At 43.3% G+C, this 14,393-nt stretch overlaps 1 protein-coding gene across 3 annotated transcripts in view; it reads left to right on the forward strand.

The window, feature by feature from the left end:
* The window catches only part of PRKCQ (protein kinase C theta), a 56,145-nt gene extending 42,196 nt beyond the window's left edge, over positions 1-13,949 (forward strand). For 2 of the 3 annotated variants that reach the window (XM_063397080.1, XM_063397079.1), the window contains exons 14-19: positions 2,530-2,621; positions 4,118-4,180; positions 7,689-7,827; positions 10,465-10,653; positions 11,203-11,331; positions 12,017-13,949. In XM_063397080.1, coding sequence (XP_063253150.1) covers positions 2,530-2,621; positions 4,118-4,180; positions 7,689-7,827; positions 10,465-10,653; positions 11,203-11,331; positions 12,017-12,172 — 768 coding nt within the window. In that variant the 3' untranslated portion in view covers positions 12,173-13,949. The remainder of the gene's footprint in view (positions 1-2,529; positions 2,622-4,117; positions 4,181-7,688; positions 7,828-10,464; positions 10,654-11,202; positions 11,332-12,016) is intronic. The other variant, XR_010080329.1, reaches the window with a different exon arrangement.
* Positions 13,950-14,393: the final 444 nt, after the last annotated feature.

Genomic DNA, 14,393 nt, shown 5'->3' on the forward strand with positions numbered 1-14,393 from the left:
CTTGACCTCTAGCACTCGCTTGAATTCTTGGTGGTTTCAAGAATGGCTTTTGCCACTTCCCATACTTGATGTGTTCTGTGGCTCTGTAGAGCTCAGACCTAGGAAGCTGAGTCCAGTAATTTGTTGCACTTTGCCCTTCTTGGTTGCACCTCACCACTCATGGTGACGTAGGGCTGATCTCAACCAGTTCTCCTCCACGAGCTATTCTGGACATCTGCACTTCTTGAGAAGCTAATAAAGCCAAGCTAAGAAGCGTGGAAGTTTCTTAAGAAACTTCCAAGCCCCAGAACAGGAAAATCAGAGTGATCCTGTCTGTCTTTTCAATAGGGTTTATGTACCACTCTGTAGCACCTGATTTATCATCAACTTCAGTTCTAAACATTCCTAAGTAAAGTTTGTATTCTCCAGCTTCACAGCTTAAGGCAGTTGAGCAACAGGGTTTGTATATGTGGATGTAAATTAATCTGAGGGGTTGCTCCACCTTTTCTTCCCTCAAGGAAGTCCCCAGAGTCCCCATTTTCAAGTCAGAGTCCCTGGGTTTAGTTAAACAGGAACATCAGATGGTTGCTCAAAATCCATGAACATTCTACTGGATAAACATGGATTTTAAGTTACAGTTAGAGATGTGTGATAAGGTGTAGCCAAAACCAGTGGATTTTACAGGGGAACTGAAGGGTTTTCTCCTTCCCAGCCCACTAAAGCTGAGTCTGGCCCATTTCAAGACCCAAGAGGTTTCTTCAGTCCCAGCAGGACACGTGTGGTTGCTGGTGTGTTGTTGGCTAAACCCCATTACCTCCCTGTGTACCTTCCCAAAGAGCATCTGTTCAAGTATTTTCCTGAATGGGCTCCTGAGCTCGCATTCCTTCCAAGATTTGTACATTTCTTCACTGAATTTCCCACCTTCCTTTGGCCTTTTTACTTGCTAGAACTCATTTACATGCACAGCCCCCCTGCAGATGCAAGAAACACTGAAAACCTGCACCCATTTGTTTTAGTGATGGAATTTGTATTCGTTCCCCAGGAGGCCAGATCTGGCTTTGAGCTTGTTGGATGACAGGTGGGGTTTCCAGTGAGTCCATTTAAATAAGAGTGCTGTAATTAAGAGGATCTGGCTAAAGAAATTGCACAAATTAGAGCAGACAGCTGTTGTTTGAAAGGAACAAGCACTTTTGTGGGTTTTTAACATAGCCAGCTCTTGGCTTGCTGCCAGAGGTACTTACATTAGATCTTATGGATAAAATCCTTCAACTGCTAAAAATATAAGTGAAGATAACTCTATTTGCCCCCCAGAAAAAATGTAATGGGCAATAGGAAGATATTCATAAACTTTATAGCATAGCCTAGAGATGACTGACTTAAGTGTGTATAGAAGAGAGGGAGGCTTTTGAGGGGAAAAAAATACTGCATCTATTTTGTTTTATTCCTGCATTTATGCACAAAAGGTGAGATTTGCAAAACAGAGGTTTAAACCATAACTCAGTGTGCAGATCCTTTTCCTCCAGAAAAAGGTGTCCTTTCTGCTTTGTGGAGACAATTCAGTGTGGAAGGGAACAATCTAAACCAGCTTCTGCAGGGTTCTGGTGGTGAAGTTTTGGCTGATGAAGCTGTGAGATGATCAGTGTCATGTACATGAGCAACCTGGTCTGGTGGGATGTGTCCCTGCCCATGGCAGAGGGTTGGAACTTTAGGGGGTTTTAAGGTCCCTTCCAACCCAAACCATTCTGTGATTTTGTGGTTCTGTATCAAGGATTGGAAAAAAACCCTCAGTGATCAGTTCTGCTCATTATATACAGAGAGATTCCATCATTCCTATGTACCAGGAGGAAAGTTTTTCACTGCCCCTGGTCCAACAGCTGGTGGTTGCATGCGACTGGGGACAAGAACTCAACTTTTTCCAGGCTTCTCTGACACACAAGTGCTTAATGGGTATCTAGAAATCTGATAAATTCATTACTTTTTCCCACCAGCAAGCTACATAGAGCAGCTTTAAAGGCTTAAAATCAAGCATGTGCTTAAAACAAATTGCTGTGTCTGGGTGGTGTCTCTGATAACTTGAAAAAGTCAGACCCAGGTGCCTCCACAGAATGCAGGTGACAGCAGCTTGAAGTCACAGCACTGGATGGGTACATTGTTGGGGTGGATACTGTACTGGAATGGGAATCAGAGTGATTTTTGCCTTTTCCACTAGTCCCCTGAGAAGCTTGTCCCACCTGTCATTCTGCTATACAGGCACTGTAAAGTTACTGACCCCTTTCTGTGAGCCTGGAGCTCTGCTGGTAAAAATGCATGGCCCCAGCTGGTTACAAAGTGGCTTTGCAGTGTTTGTTAATGGTGTTTACAGAAATCAGAGCAGGGAGTGTGAGCATGGGCTTAGGGAGCCAAGAGGAGAAAATGAGGAATCTAAAAAAGAAGCTGCTTTTTTTCCCAAAACCCTCACAGTAATACTCTCTTGCCTCTTTTTGAGTGCTTTCTGAGCGGTTTGCACTCTTCACCACCCCTTATTTATTCTCACCTTGTCTCCTTCTCTAGGAAAACCTCTTTTTTGTGATGGAATACCTCAATGGAGGAGACCTCATGTTCCATATCCAGAGCTGCCATAAGTTTGACCTTCCCAGAGCAACGTAAGAGGTTCATCATTGCCTTTGGGTCTGCAGGGTGCACACGAGAGAGGAGCAAACTGGGGGCTTGATTTTATTCCCAGCTCTGCTGCTGCCCTGCAGAGGAAATCTTGGGCAGATCGTTTGACCTCTCTTCCCCTTGCCCAGCTGCAAAGTGGGGATGATGCTGGTGCTGGAAGCTGAATCCCTCTCTGTCCCAGCTGTCCCAAACTCAACAAAACCATACAGGCCATCCTCCCAGCTCAGTGAAGGACGTGGAGTGAGCCACTTCCCATCCTCTTTTCCCTCCCACAGAAGACTTTTACACTCCATCCACACAGCTGGTTTCACTCAACATGACCTTGCTTCTTTACAACACTCTGTAGCCAAGCTGCACGACCTGCTTAAGCTGAGGTTCCCAGCCCAGTGGTCAGAGGTGAAGCTGTTGTTTGTTGGAAGTAATGGGATTTTCCCTCTTTTCCCCTTAAGTTCAAGGGGGTGGGGTGAAAACCTATCAAAAGCACAAAAGGTAAATTTAAACAAAAAATTAATATAGCAGCCAAGAATTAAAAATGTATTTGGCTTTGATTAAAGTAAATAGAAGAATTAGAATAAATGAAAGGTGCATTTGATCCTTCTGCAAGCAAAGGGTAATTTGAAAGTCAATATTGAAACCACTATAGGAATTACTTTTATTTAATAATTTAATAATAAAAACCCCACACCGTCATTTAAATCAGTGTTTGATGATTTTTTTCAAATGCATTTGAAGGCCCAGAATTAAGGGCCAAAGCATTGAAGACTGAGGGAGCAGAGCTGTGCCACACTGGAGGGGGATATGATCCTCTGGTTTTATTCTCTTCTGGGACAGCACTTTCATGCTTCACACTGCTGCTGCCTCTTTGCAGCAGGATGTGGTGGTGTCCTTTGCGTAAAAATGTGCTGAGAACAACGGCTTCAAGCTCAAAAAAGCTCCAGAGAAAAGCTACCAGCCTGCTGGATAGCTCATATTATGGATAAGTTTTCAAAATCAGAAAAAAAAATTTGTCACTGAAAGTGTGGTCAGTCATTGGAACGATCTGTCCAGGGAAGTGGTGGAATCATTGTCCCTGTAAGTGTTCAAGAAATGTGGATGTGGCACTTGGGGACATGGTTTAGTGGTTTTGGCAGTGCTGGGTTAATGGTTGGACTCGATGCTAGAGGGGTTTTCCGGCCTAAATAATTCCAGAATTCCAGGATTCTTTGAAAAGCAGGTCATAAATCTGGGCAGGGCAGGGGGCAGTTTGGCAAGCCAGGGAGTCTGTCTGTGCTCCCCATCCCAGATTCCCACCTGCTTTTGGGAAGCTCATGTCACCCATCAGTAAAACACAGTCACCCCAAGCCTTCTGGAGACACTCCAAACCTTCTGGGAACCCAATGAGATGTTGGCTCTCGTGGAGACAAGGTTTCCATCTTCTTGGGTCTAGTTGAAAAAAACCTTTGGGAAGCTCCTGTTCTAACCTGTGCCTTCTGTCATTCAGGTTTTATGCTGCTGAAATCATTTGTGGGCTCCAGTTCCTCCATTCCAAGGGCATAATATACAGGTAATATTACTCTTTAGTGTAATTAATATGCCAAATGCTAAACCTTTTCTGCTTTTCCCTGCAAGCACCAATGGCAAACAGAGGCTGTTTCTTACTGGCATTGCATTTCTCTGCAGATTTCCCTTTTACAGTGTTTGGGTGCTTTATTTTGAAGAGAGAGTGTAGAAAAGGCAGTTTTGATCCTTCTTTCAGAACCCAATCCCCTTTCAGTTAACATTGAAACAAACCCTTGGATGCATTTACACAGAGTCATTCACACACCTTGTTTAAGCTTTCAGCATATCAAGGTATATTAAAATCAAGTCAGACACAAGAAATTTGATACATCTGCCGTGCTGGTTACCTTGGGACAGTGGTGACAAGCTCAACTCAAGTAACAAGAGCAGCGAGGCAGTGATATATCTTAATTTTGGATTAATTTTGTCCACGATGGGGAGATGGGATTCATCTCACCATCATGAATCTGAGTTAAGTTCTTCTTGTAGTAAGCAGAGAGCAGAGGGTACTTTTAGGTTCATCAAGCCTATGTTAAAATTTGTATGGGAAGTGCCCAGTTGTACCAGAATTTAGGGTGCTGTCTGATTTCTCATGGCCAAAGGGAAGGACTGAATTTCTGGGGAGCTCTGGTTAAGCTCAATTTCATGGCAAAATTCAGTTCCTACATTGCAGCCTTGTTTAAAAGCAGAAAACAAATAACTTGTCACAAATAAATGAGGAAGCTCCCTACAGCAACGATGTTTGCTGAATCCAAAATGAGCTTATTTCAGTGTTTGTCATGTAGTGCAAACATTAGAGCAAATGCTGAAAGTGGATGACTTGCTCACAATCCATTCTCCCTTTAAAACACAAGCTTTGATTCTTATAAGTGCTCATGTGGGAGCCATTTATAGTCTTTATTGACCAATGATGGTGATTGCATAAACATGAGATCAATATCAGTAGCATTAAGCTAAGATGATCTCTGGGGCCTCAGCAACTTTGCTGGCTCTAATTATTATTCTCTGTGAGTGAAAGGAAAAATTTTCTGAAGTGCCCAAATCACTTGGCCACGTCTGTTAATTTTAGTCAGTCGTCTCAAAAAATCCAATTAAAAATATCTGCAGGACATGGTGATTTTATGGCAGGACTGCTAATGCTGACATTTTATTTATAATTCACATTTTTACTTGGAATCACTGCACCAGTGCTGTGTTGGGGTTTGGGACCCATTTCCTCCTGAAAGGAGAGGGATGTTTAGAGTCTGGATCCATGGGAATTGGGGGAAATTGGGACTTCTGGGCACTGGGTAGCATGTGGATAGGAAGAAATATCTCATTCCCAGGAGTTGGTGATATTGCTTTGGGTATCAAGTGCTGAGAGAAAAGGTTTAACCAGTCCTGCTCTCTTTTCCCTTTTTCACTGAAGACAATGACAACGAGGTCAGCTGAGAACACAGAGTCATCAGTATCTCTGTCAGAGCAAACTGAGCACTTAGGAAAGTGAACAGAAATAATTTTTGGAATTGCGTCTCTTGCAGTGTCATAAGAATAATGCATCCAGCTGTTCTGTCTCATGCACCCACATTTGGAAACATTGGCTTAAACTTTAACAAATGAGCTGAGGCATTTTTTGGCAGAAACTCCAGTGCCTGGAGCCAATGAGTTTGAGACTCATCAAAATAACGAAAGCAAACTGTAGGTGATGGGTTTTTTGTTTTGCTTCGATCTACCGGGTGAATAAAAGCAGTGCTGGCAGCCTGAGATTGATCTCAAGGTTGCAGCTAAAATAAGTCATTCCAGCTGGAAATTGTGACAACATGAGTGTCTGCCACTTGGAAGGCAAATGTCTCGCTTTTCTCTGTATTTCTCTTTGATTGATGACTCCCATTTTGTCTTGGGCCATACTCCTGTGGCAGCAAACAATGGCCCTGTGACAACAATTTAGTGTGTAAACACCACAGTGTCCCCCACCCTGCTGAGGGCCTGGCCCAAGCAAGGCAAGGAGCTTTGCACAGAGGGAGGCTGAAGAATCATCTTCCCTGCAACTGCAGGCCATCATCCCAGAGAATGAAGCATCAGAAATCACCTTCTTTGAGGAACATCTCTGAAAAAAATGTGCTTTACTCCGCATTGTAAAGCAGTTGTCAGTGGGAAGGTGTCAGTGCAGTAGCCTCGTGGTTTGGCCTCTTGCCTGAGATGGGGAAAATCACAGATTGACAGAGGGGTTTGGGTTGGAAGGAACCATAAAGATCACCCAGTTCCAGGCCTCTCACCATGGGCAGGGGTGCCATCCACTGGATCAGGCCCCATCCAACTTGGCCTTTTGGCCAAAAAGTGTGTAGGCCATGATTTAGTGTAAAAAATAACATCCTCAGCTGCAAGCAAATGTGTCTGGGTGTTTTGGGAGCCTGAGAAGGAGCAGTACAAACTTGACAGCACAAACCAGGCAGTGCAGGAATGTGTGTGCTCATAGACCAGGTGACCCAAGTTCTACCCACATCCCCAGTTAAGTGCAGCATCACTGATCCAAACATTTTACCTGGGTCATTACCTCAAATAAAAAAAAAAACCTTTAGGTAAGGTTTAAGAAAATTGACATAGAAACCCTGCCAGCCTTCCTTTCTTTCTGCCTTTTTCTTTTCTTCTTCACAAGCTTTTCTCTCCTTTCAGAGTTAGCTCCCACTTGAGGACCATGTTGTTCTCCACCCATGGTCATGATTCACCAGCTCGTTTGCTTTTATTTCCTTCTCTGCATTTCTGTTTCCTTCCTCTCTCTGGGCTCCTTGCTTCCCAGAGTAGCTCAGAGCCTGAAAACTCAGACAGCAGCCTGGCAGCTGAGTGTGAAAGGCTTTGTAAATCCCGGGGTTCAGATGGTGCAGCCCAGCAGTGGTGGGGGCTCTGCTGATGCCTGGGATGACTCTGACCCTCTGCAGGTCTGGTGGGTCCTCACCTCTTGTGGCATTTGTAGAGCCTGCACTACCAGGGAGGTCTGGCAGCAGCTTCAGAGGGAATATTGAGATCCCCAGGGGGGGAGAGAGTGAGAATTACCTGCTCTCCAGGCTGTGTTAGGGCAGAAGCACCAGCTGGCACAAAGCCCTTCTCAGCTTCACTATTGTGCATCATTGAAGAAAACAGCTTTTAGAAGATGTCTTGGGTGATGTGATCCCTGGAAGTGTTCAAGCCCAGTCTGGATGTGGCTTGGAGCAGCCTGGTCTATGGGAGGTGTCCCTGCCCATGGCAGAGGATTGGAACTGGGTGATCTTTAAGGTCACTTCCAAGTCAAACCATTCTGTGATTTCATGACTCTGTGTCTTCTCCAGCAGATAAATCAGTGCTAGGACAAGGGAAATGCAGAAGAGGTGTGTGAAGCCCAGCAGAGCAGTTCCTCATTTATTCCTCAGCCTTCCTTTGTATTTCCAGCATGTAGGCACTACTCAGTGGCAAAGAACAAGTGTAGTAAGTGCAACCTGCTAAAATAACTCATGTGCTTTACACTTTGAAGAACAGGGTTTTCTTCTCTTCCTCCACAGAGACTTGAAGCTGGACAATGTCCTCCTGGACAATGAGGGGCACATCAAAATTGCTGACTTTGGGATGTGCAAGGAGAACATGTTTGGAGATGCCAAGACAAGCACTTTCTGTGGCACTCCTGACTATATTGCCCCTGAGGTAGGTGTGGGGCACAGGGGGGGTCAGCAAGTGCTGTGGGACAGGAAATGTCTTCAGGCATGATGTTGTGCAGTGGTGAAGGTTTCAAAGAGTAATAACCTGGTCTGGAGCAGTTCCAGGCCAGAAACTGGATTTCAGTGTGTCTCAGAGTCTGTTCTGCTGTTTGACATTGTTTATTTTTGTGGCTAATTCATTTTTTGGTGCAAGTGGAACTTGGCTTAAACCAAGAAAGAGAATGTTTAATGGAAATTATTTTTGGGCCATGGCAGAAGAAACTCCAAGAGGTCCTGCAATTGAGAGACACACACAGCGTGAGGAATGCTGACAATGCCCTTTCTTTTATATATTTCAATTTTTAACCAGACAGAAACTTGGTTTGTTTTCTTTTCCCCTAAAAAATTTAGGTGTTTTTAACTATATCCCTCCAGAAAAGAGAAAGTTTCCTTAACCTGATGGCTTCACACCATGATAGATCTTACTATGGAGAGGCTTTAACTAATTAGGTGGCCAAAGAAAATATTTTTTAGCTCAGAGAAAAACCTACAAGTCGTCCATGCATCATGTCTGACATCAGTCTGAAATCCATTTATTTACCTTTCAAGATCCCATTTTGTAATTTTAGTGTTTTCATGATGGATATTGGTACTTTCCAAAGAGCTGTCAAAGCCTTTAGGGTTTTTTTTTTTCCTCTACTATAATTCATTGGTCCTTCTCTTGCACTGGGGGCTCGATTCTGGCTGAGGTTACACCACTGCTGGCTCAAGGGTCTCTTCCAATCAATTGGATTTCTATTGCCTAAGAATGGGTGTAAGTGTGCTCTGCAATCAAGCTGCAATTGTCTTTTATTCCACTTCAGCATGCTTTTATTGAAGAAAAAAATGCTATTTTTTTGCTCCTAAAAAAAAAATATAGCCAAGTGTTGATCCATTATCTGTGATTTTATTTTACAGAAAAGAGAAAAACTGAAATAGCTCAGAGTTTATTTCTGCACTATGTTTATTTTAGGGATTCAACGAGTGCATATAAAACATTTTACCTCTAAACTGACAGCACTTCTAGAGTTTATGGATCATCTATCCTGCCACAGGCAGGAGCACTGGACTCTGTCAGTATTTCACTGCTGTAACCACTGTAATTTTGTTACAGACCCAGAACCTTGGTCACAGCCATGCAAATAAGGGGGTTTGGGTCAGTAGATGAGCAATTTCTTTCATTTCAAAAAACACCTGACAAAAAAAAGGCAGCCTGAAATTAAATTGCTGAGTTTATTTTTTTTCCCAGAGAATTTCAAACAAAATAAACCTTTTTCTTTCTGAGTGTCATAAAACACTTCCATTTCAATTTCCAGATACTTCAGACTTTAAAAGATAAAGCCTTATAAAAATAATTTCTCTTTTCAGAAGAAAAGGTTGGGATGGTTTTGTTTGTAAGTGATCCAGAAAAATATATTAAGGGCTCTAGCTGATTTTTTAAATTTTTTTTGGGCTATGAGTAGAACTCACTGTATATATTGCATCATATATTCAAATATCTTTTTTGTCCTTTTAGCATCTCCTCTTTTGGAGACAGATGTAGTATAGAGCACCCCATTGCAACCAAGATATGGGCTCAAGAGTAAAGGCTGTGCCTCAAAATTAAAATTTCCCCTCTACAGCTCTTAAAATTCTGATACGAATCCTACACACCACAGTCATCATGTGAACCTTTAGATATCTGCAATGTAAAAATCTATATGTGAGCAAGTTTTTGAGGCTCTTTGAGAACCAAAGGAGACAAACAGGAGTTGTATTTTACAGTGGGTAGATACTTATCTGGATGTTTAGAATTGGGCAAATTGCATTCCTTGGCTGTAAAAGGAGCTAGTGATAACTGGTTCACCTCTAGATATCTCCACAACAGATATTAAAAGGCAAGTGAGATCAATTTTGCCTCTCCAGAGAGGAAGTTTGAGAATTTGGTGATGGTCCTTTAGGCCCTGGTTGATTGTGTCACTCCAGCTGGATGTCACTTTATAGGTGACACTGAAAGGTACAAACCGAGGAACTGACTGGGGACAAATTCCTATTCCTCCATCTAAGGTTGGTCTCAAGAGGACAGATCAGCAACCCCTTTCGTGTTTTTTCCTGGGGAAGATTTTGGTGGGATAATGTCACACAGATTTAAGTGACTGAAAGTCCTAAAGTACCTTTATGCTGCCACATTTGTGATTCTAAAACTCAGCTTCTGTCACTGGAATCAATCCCAAAATGCTCATACCTGACTATTTATCTTCTTGGACTTCACAAGCCTGATTTGAACCCTTGGAGAGCAGGCTAAAGATGATTTGTCTCATCTTTTATATTTGAGATCTCTCTGGTTGCCAAGGATTGTTCAAGTAACTTAAGAGTTATGTGCAGCCTGTTGTCTGTAGTGCCAGGGACTGTTTTGGCACTCAGGTGTGGCTGTGCCTCGTTGTTCCAGGAGCCACAGGCCCTGCACCACTGGCAGATTTCTGGCTCCTGCTGCAGGAGGAAGCACCTCTGGTAGCCCACTCTGCAGAGCAGGTGATGCAAGGTCACACTCTGGCCACCCTCCTGAAGTTGGAGAACTCATGTCAGACATTTTACCTCTGCCTTTGTGGCTCCTCTTCCTGGACAGATTCTGCTGGGGCAGAAGTACAACACCTCTGTTGACTGGTGGTCCTTTGGTGTCCTCCTGTATGAGATGCTCATTGGGCAGTCCCCTTTCCACGGTCAAGATGAGGAGGAGCTTTTCCAGTCCATCCGCATGGACAACCCCTTCTACCCTCGCTGGCTGGACAAGGATGCAAAGGACATTTTGGTGAAGGTAAGAATCACCTCCCATCGAATTAAAGCCTTTCTGCCACAGTTATTGTCTTCAATTTGTTTCTCTTCAGCTTCGGTTGTAGAGAGGAACAGGTTTAGTTTAGTCATTGTCTTTGCTGTGGGCATCAAACCACACCTCTCCCATAAGCAGATTTGTGTGTCTTCCTTCTCCTGATTTGTGATGGTGGCTCCTCACAGACACCAGCAGAGATCAGTTTCTTTCAGAGCAGTCCCTAAGGTGCAAGGCTCATTAACTCCCTGAAAAAGTACTTCAAACTAAGGGTTACATCAGACTGAGGTGTTGAACATCTCTTTTTGGGGCACATGCTGCCATCTTTCTGCCCAAACAGCCTGTACATCTGTCAGGATTAGAGGTAGTAATCATCTTCATACCAATCAGTAAACTTCCTTGTTTAGGAAAAAAAAATCCCAACATTTTTCTTCATTATGGCCTCATCTCATTGCACCAACTCTGACTAATTACACATTCCACCCTGCTTTATGCCTGTGTTGACATCAGAGAATTTAACTTATGGAATCAACATTCCAGCTTTTTGTGAGAGAGCCTGAGAGGAGGCTGGGGGCGAGAGGGAACATCCGCCAGCACGCCTTTTTCCGGGAAATCAACTGGGAAGCTTTAGAGGAGAGAAGGATGGAGCCTCCTTTCAAACCTAGAGTGGTAAGGAAGGAGATTCTTTCAGTTTCACCCATCTCAGGTCTTCTGAACTGTGCATTTCTACTGGTTGCCTGTCCTGATCCTCACAGTGCTGCTTTGTGGTGGGTGCAAGGCCGGGTCTGGCACGCCCACACCATAAATTACTCATCTCTTTCTCAGTTACTGCACCAGGGTAACACCTTCCCTTCACATAACTACAGCCCATTCTGAAAGGATTATCTTTCATTGCACTGCAGAAGGTAAAACAGTTCAGGAACCAGGTGTTTGGTCAAAAATCAAAATAATCAAAATAATTCTGACTATTAATGACAGTCTCATTAAGTTATTAAATTCCTATTAATAATAAAATTTAATTTGACGAGCACATCATACTTTCATTTTACAGCCTTCCACAACTGTTGTACAATTGCTGAGTTCAGTCTGCCATGTTACAAAGCTGTAACATCTCTGCCTGGCAGAATTCCTGGATCACAGGCTCAGTGCCTCCTTTATAATATTTATTTATGATTTTTATAAATTTATAAATTCATAAATTATTATATAATTTATAATTTATTTATAATATTTACTGGCTCCCTACTAAATGTTGAGCTGAGCCCATAGGAAGCAGCCTGATAGGACCAGTACCATGGTAATAATAACTGACTGTTGTGGTTTGACATCAATTTTCTTTTTCCTTTTCTTGAAGAAATCTCCGAGTGACTGTAGCAACTTCGACAAGGAATTCCTAAATGAAAAACCCAGACTGTCCTGTGCTGACAGAGCATTGATTAACAGCATGGACCAAAATATGTTCAGCAACTTCTCTTTTGTGAACCCTAAAATGGAGAAAATATTTTCCTGAGACCTGCCTTACTGAAGGAATTTTCTGTAATGATTTGAGTAGCACTTTGTCAACTGAAGACCGTGCATGATTATTTTTATCAAGAACCCTCCAGAAAGAAAGCACCTCAGTGAAAGTTTGTACCATGCCTGGAGGCTTCTGAGTTAGACCAGTCCATAGCAGATGCCAGCCCACTCTTCATTGATGATAAAGTTTCTTTGTGGAATGTTTTGGTCTCTCTTCTCTCTCTTCCCAGTGTTCTTGAAGTTGAGAGAAACTGAAAATGAGGAGGTGCCAAAACCTGTTCCCCACTACTTGTACACAGAGCCAACCTTACAGAGATTTCTCTGTAAGGAAAAATAAGTATATTTGAGCTTCTGGTGATGTCAGTGCCCATTTCTGCAACTCTGACCCAGACCCACCTTCTCCTGAAGGAAAAGTGGTTTGCTCAAGACCTGAGGGTATCAGGGAAGACTCAGGTTGGTTGCTTTGGTAACCTCCACTTGTACACGTGCAGAAGTGCCAAAGTGTGCACAGCTTTGAAGAAGAAATTTGCTCCCTGCACCCTTTAAAAATGCTGTTCACAGGTGCTACAACTCAATTTTTCTCCATGGGACAAAAAGACTTTTTTCAGGTTCCCATTCCACCATCTGCCTATCTCAATGGATCGCTACCAAAGGAAATGCCAAGATCAATACAGGAGACCAGAGTTTTACACTTAGTGCCTGAGCAGGAAGGACGGGAAGTTGCAGAATGCTTCAAGAACCCTATTCTGAAGCTTTAAGTGTCTTCTCACACACCAGACTCAGGGCAGGATCTCGATGGGGTTCTCTGATTTTTTAACCTAAAACCACATGAGAAAAATGAAACATGTTTCCTCAAGCCAGTGTTTAAGCATTGTAAAAGTGGCCTCCCTGTCACAGAATTGGGTATTTCACTTGAAAGGTACTAACTGGTCCTGCAAAGGCTGATTTACTTTTTGTTTCTCTAAATGATGTCCCAGCTCTTTGGCACAGGTCAACGAGCTGCACACGATGGTCACAGGGCAGGAGGCACATCAGGTGAGGGTGGCCCTTACCTCCACCTTGTGATATTTTGCTTTGTGTTCTATCCCATTGCAGTCTGTGGGAAGGTAGGTGGGTTTGAAAAAAAAAAAAAGTCTTTTCTGTGATCCTTTCATCATGGGATCCTTTTAAATAAAGGTGCACTGTTTTCTGAGATTTGTGAAACCACCCAGTTACTGCTTGTCACTGAGATACCCAGGAAAACCTGAGTCAAAATCAAGTCAGAGCCTAAAAAGAAGATTCTGTAACAACTTAGGCTTAGGCACTCACTCAAGTTGGTGTTGGGATCTATTTGAAGAACATACATTTGGAGCTTTGTTGCATCAGCCTCCAGTCCATGGTGAAGAAAAGCTCTAAAAGGTGAGTTATCCCAAAATCAGGTTCCCTTCAGAGCTGCTTTCCTGGTTCTGTTGGTCCAGGCTGTTAATTTGGACCTCCCAACAGGATGAATGCAGCCTTGCAGGCAGTGCTGGGATATCACTGGCAGTGACTGCAGGCACAGAATCTGGCAGGAGCAGGGGCTGAAGTGCCTGAAGTCAACAAGAAGAGCAGAACACCCTGAGAAAGGTTTCAGTCCAGTGACTGATGAAATCCTTGTTTGTGCTGTATGAAATGCAGGAGGGGGCATCTGTGCTCGCAGTTTGTGGAGCTGGTCATCATGTTTATGACAGTGGTTAACATGATTTTTGTAAATGCCAATGCTGTTTGTACAGTTTAATAAAGTGTTGTGTATAATTGGGGAATGGGCACTGAAGTGATTAAATAGGGACAAAGAACAGAGGTGCTTAGAAAAGCCATTCAAATGGCTCTGTGCTGTCTGGGGAACATTCCCCAGGGGAATTTTGACCCATAATACACAGCAGCAGCAAGCACTTGAACAACTGTAAATACTCCACAGGACAATGTCTAAACCAAGGCTTTGTTGCTGTTCAAAGATATCCGGGAGGAGAGTGAAATGTTCCTTTTTACTACCAGGAGGTGACACAGCTCTGAATGGGGCCTGGTATCTCAGAGGGGTTGCAGAGGTTGTTATTAACAGAGGGTGACTTAGGACATCTTCCTTTGACACCTGAATGAGGCTGGGGCAGCCAAGTCCTGTGAGGGCCTGAGTGTGTCCACTGACAGAGCCTGGCCAGCCTGATCCAGACCAGAGATTGCATTTCAAAGCATTTGAAGAC

This window comes from Prinia subflava, chromosome 4 (assembly GCF_021018805.1).
Source record: "Prinia subflava isolate CZ2003 ecotype Zambia chromosome 4, Cam_Psub_1.2, whole genome shotgun sequence".
NCBI classification, from domain to species: domain Eukaryota; kingdom Metazoa; phylum Chordata; class Aves; order Passeriformes; family Cisticolidae; genus Prinia; species Prinia subflava.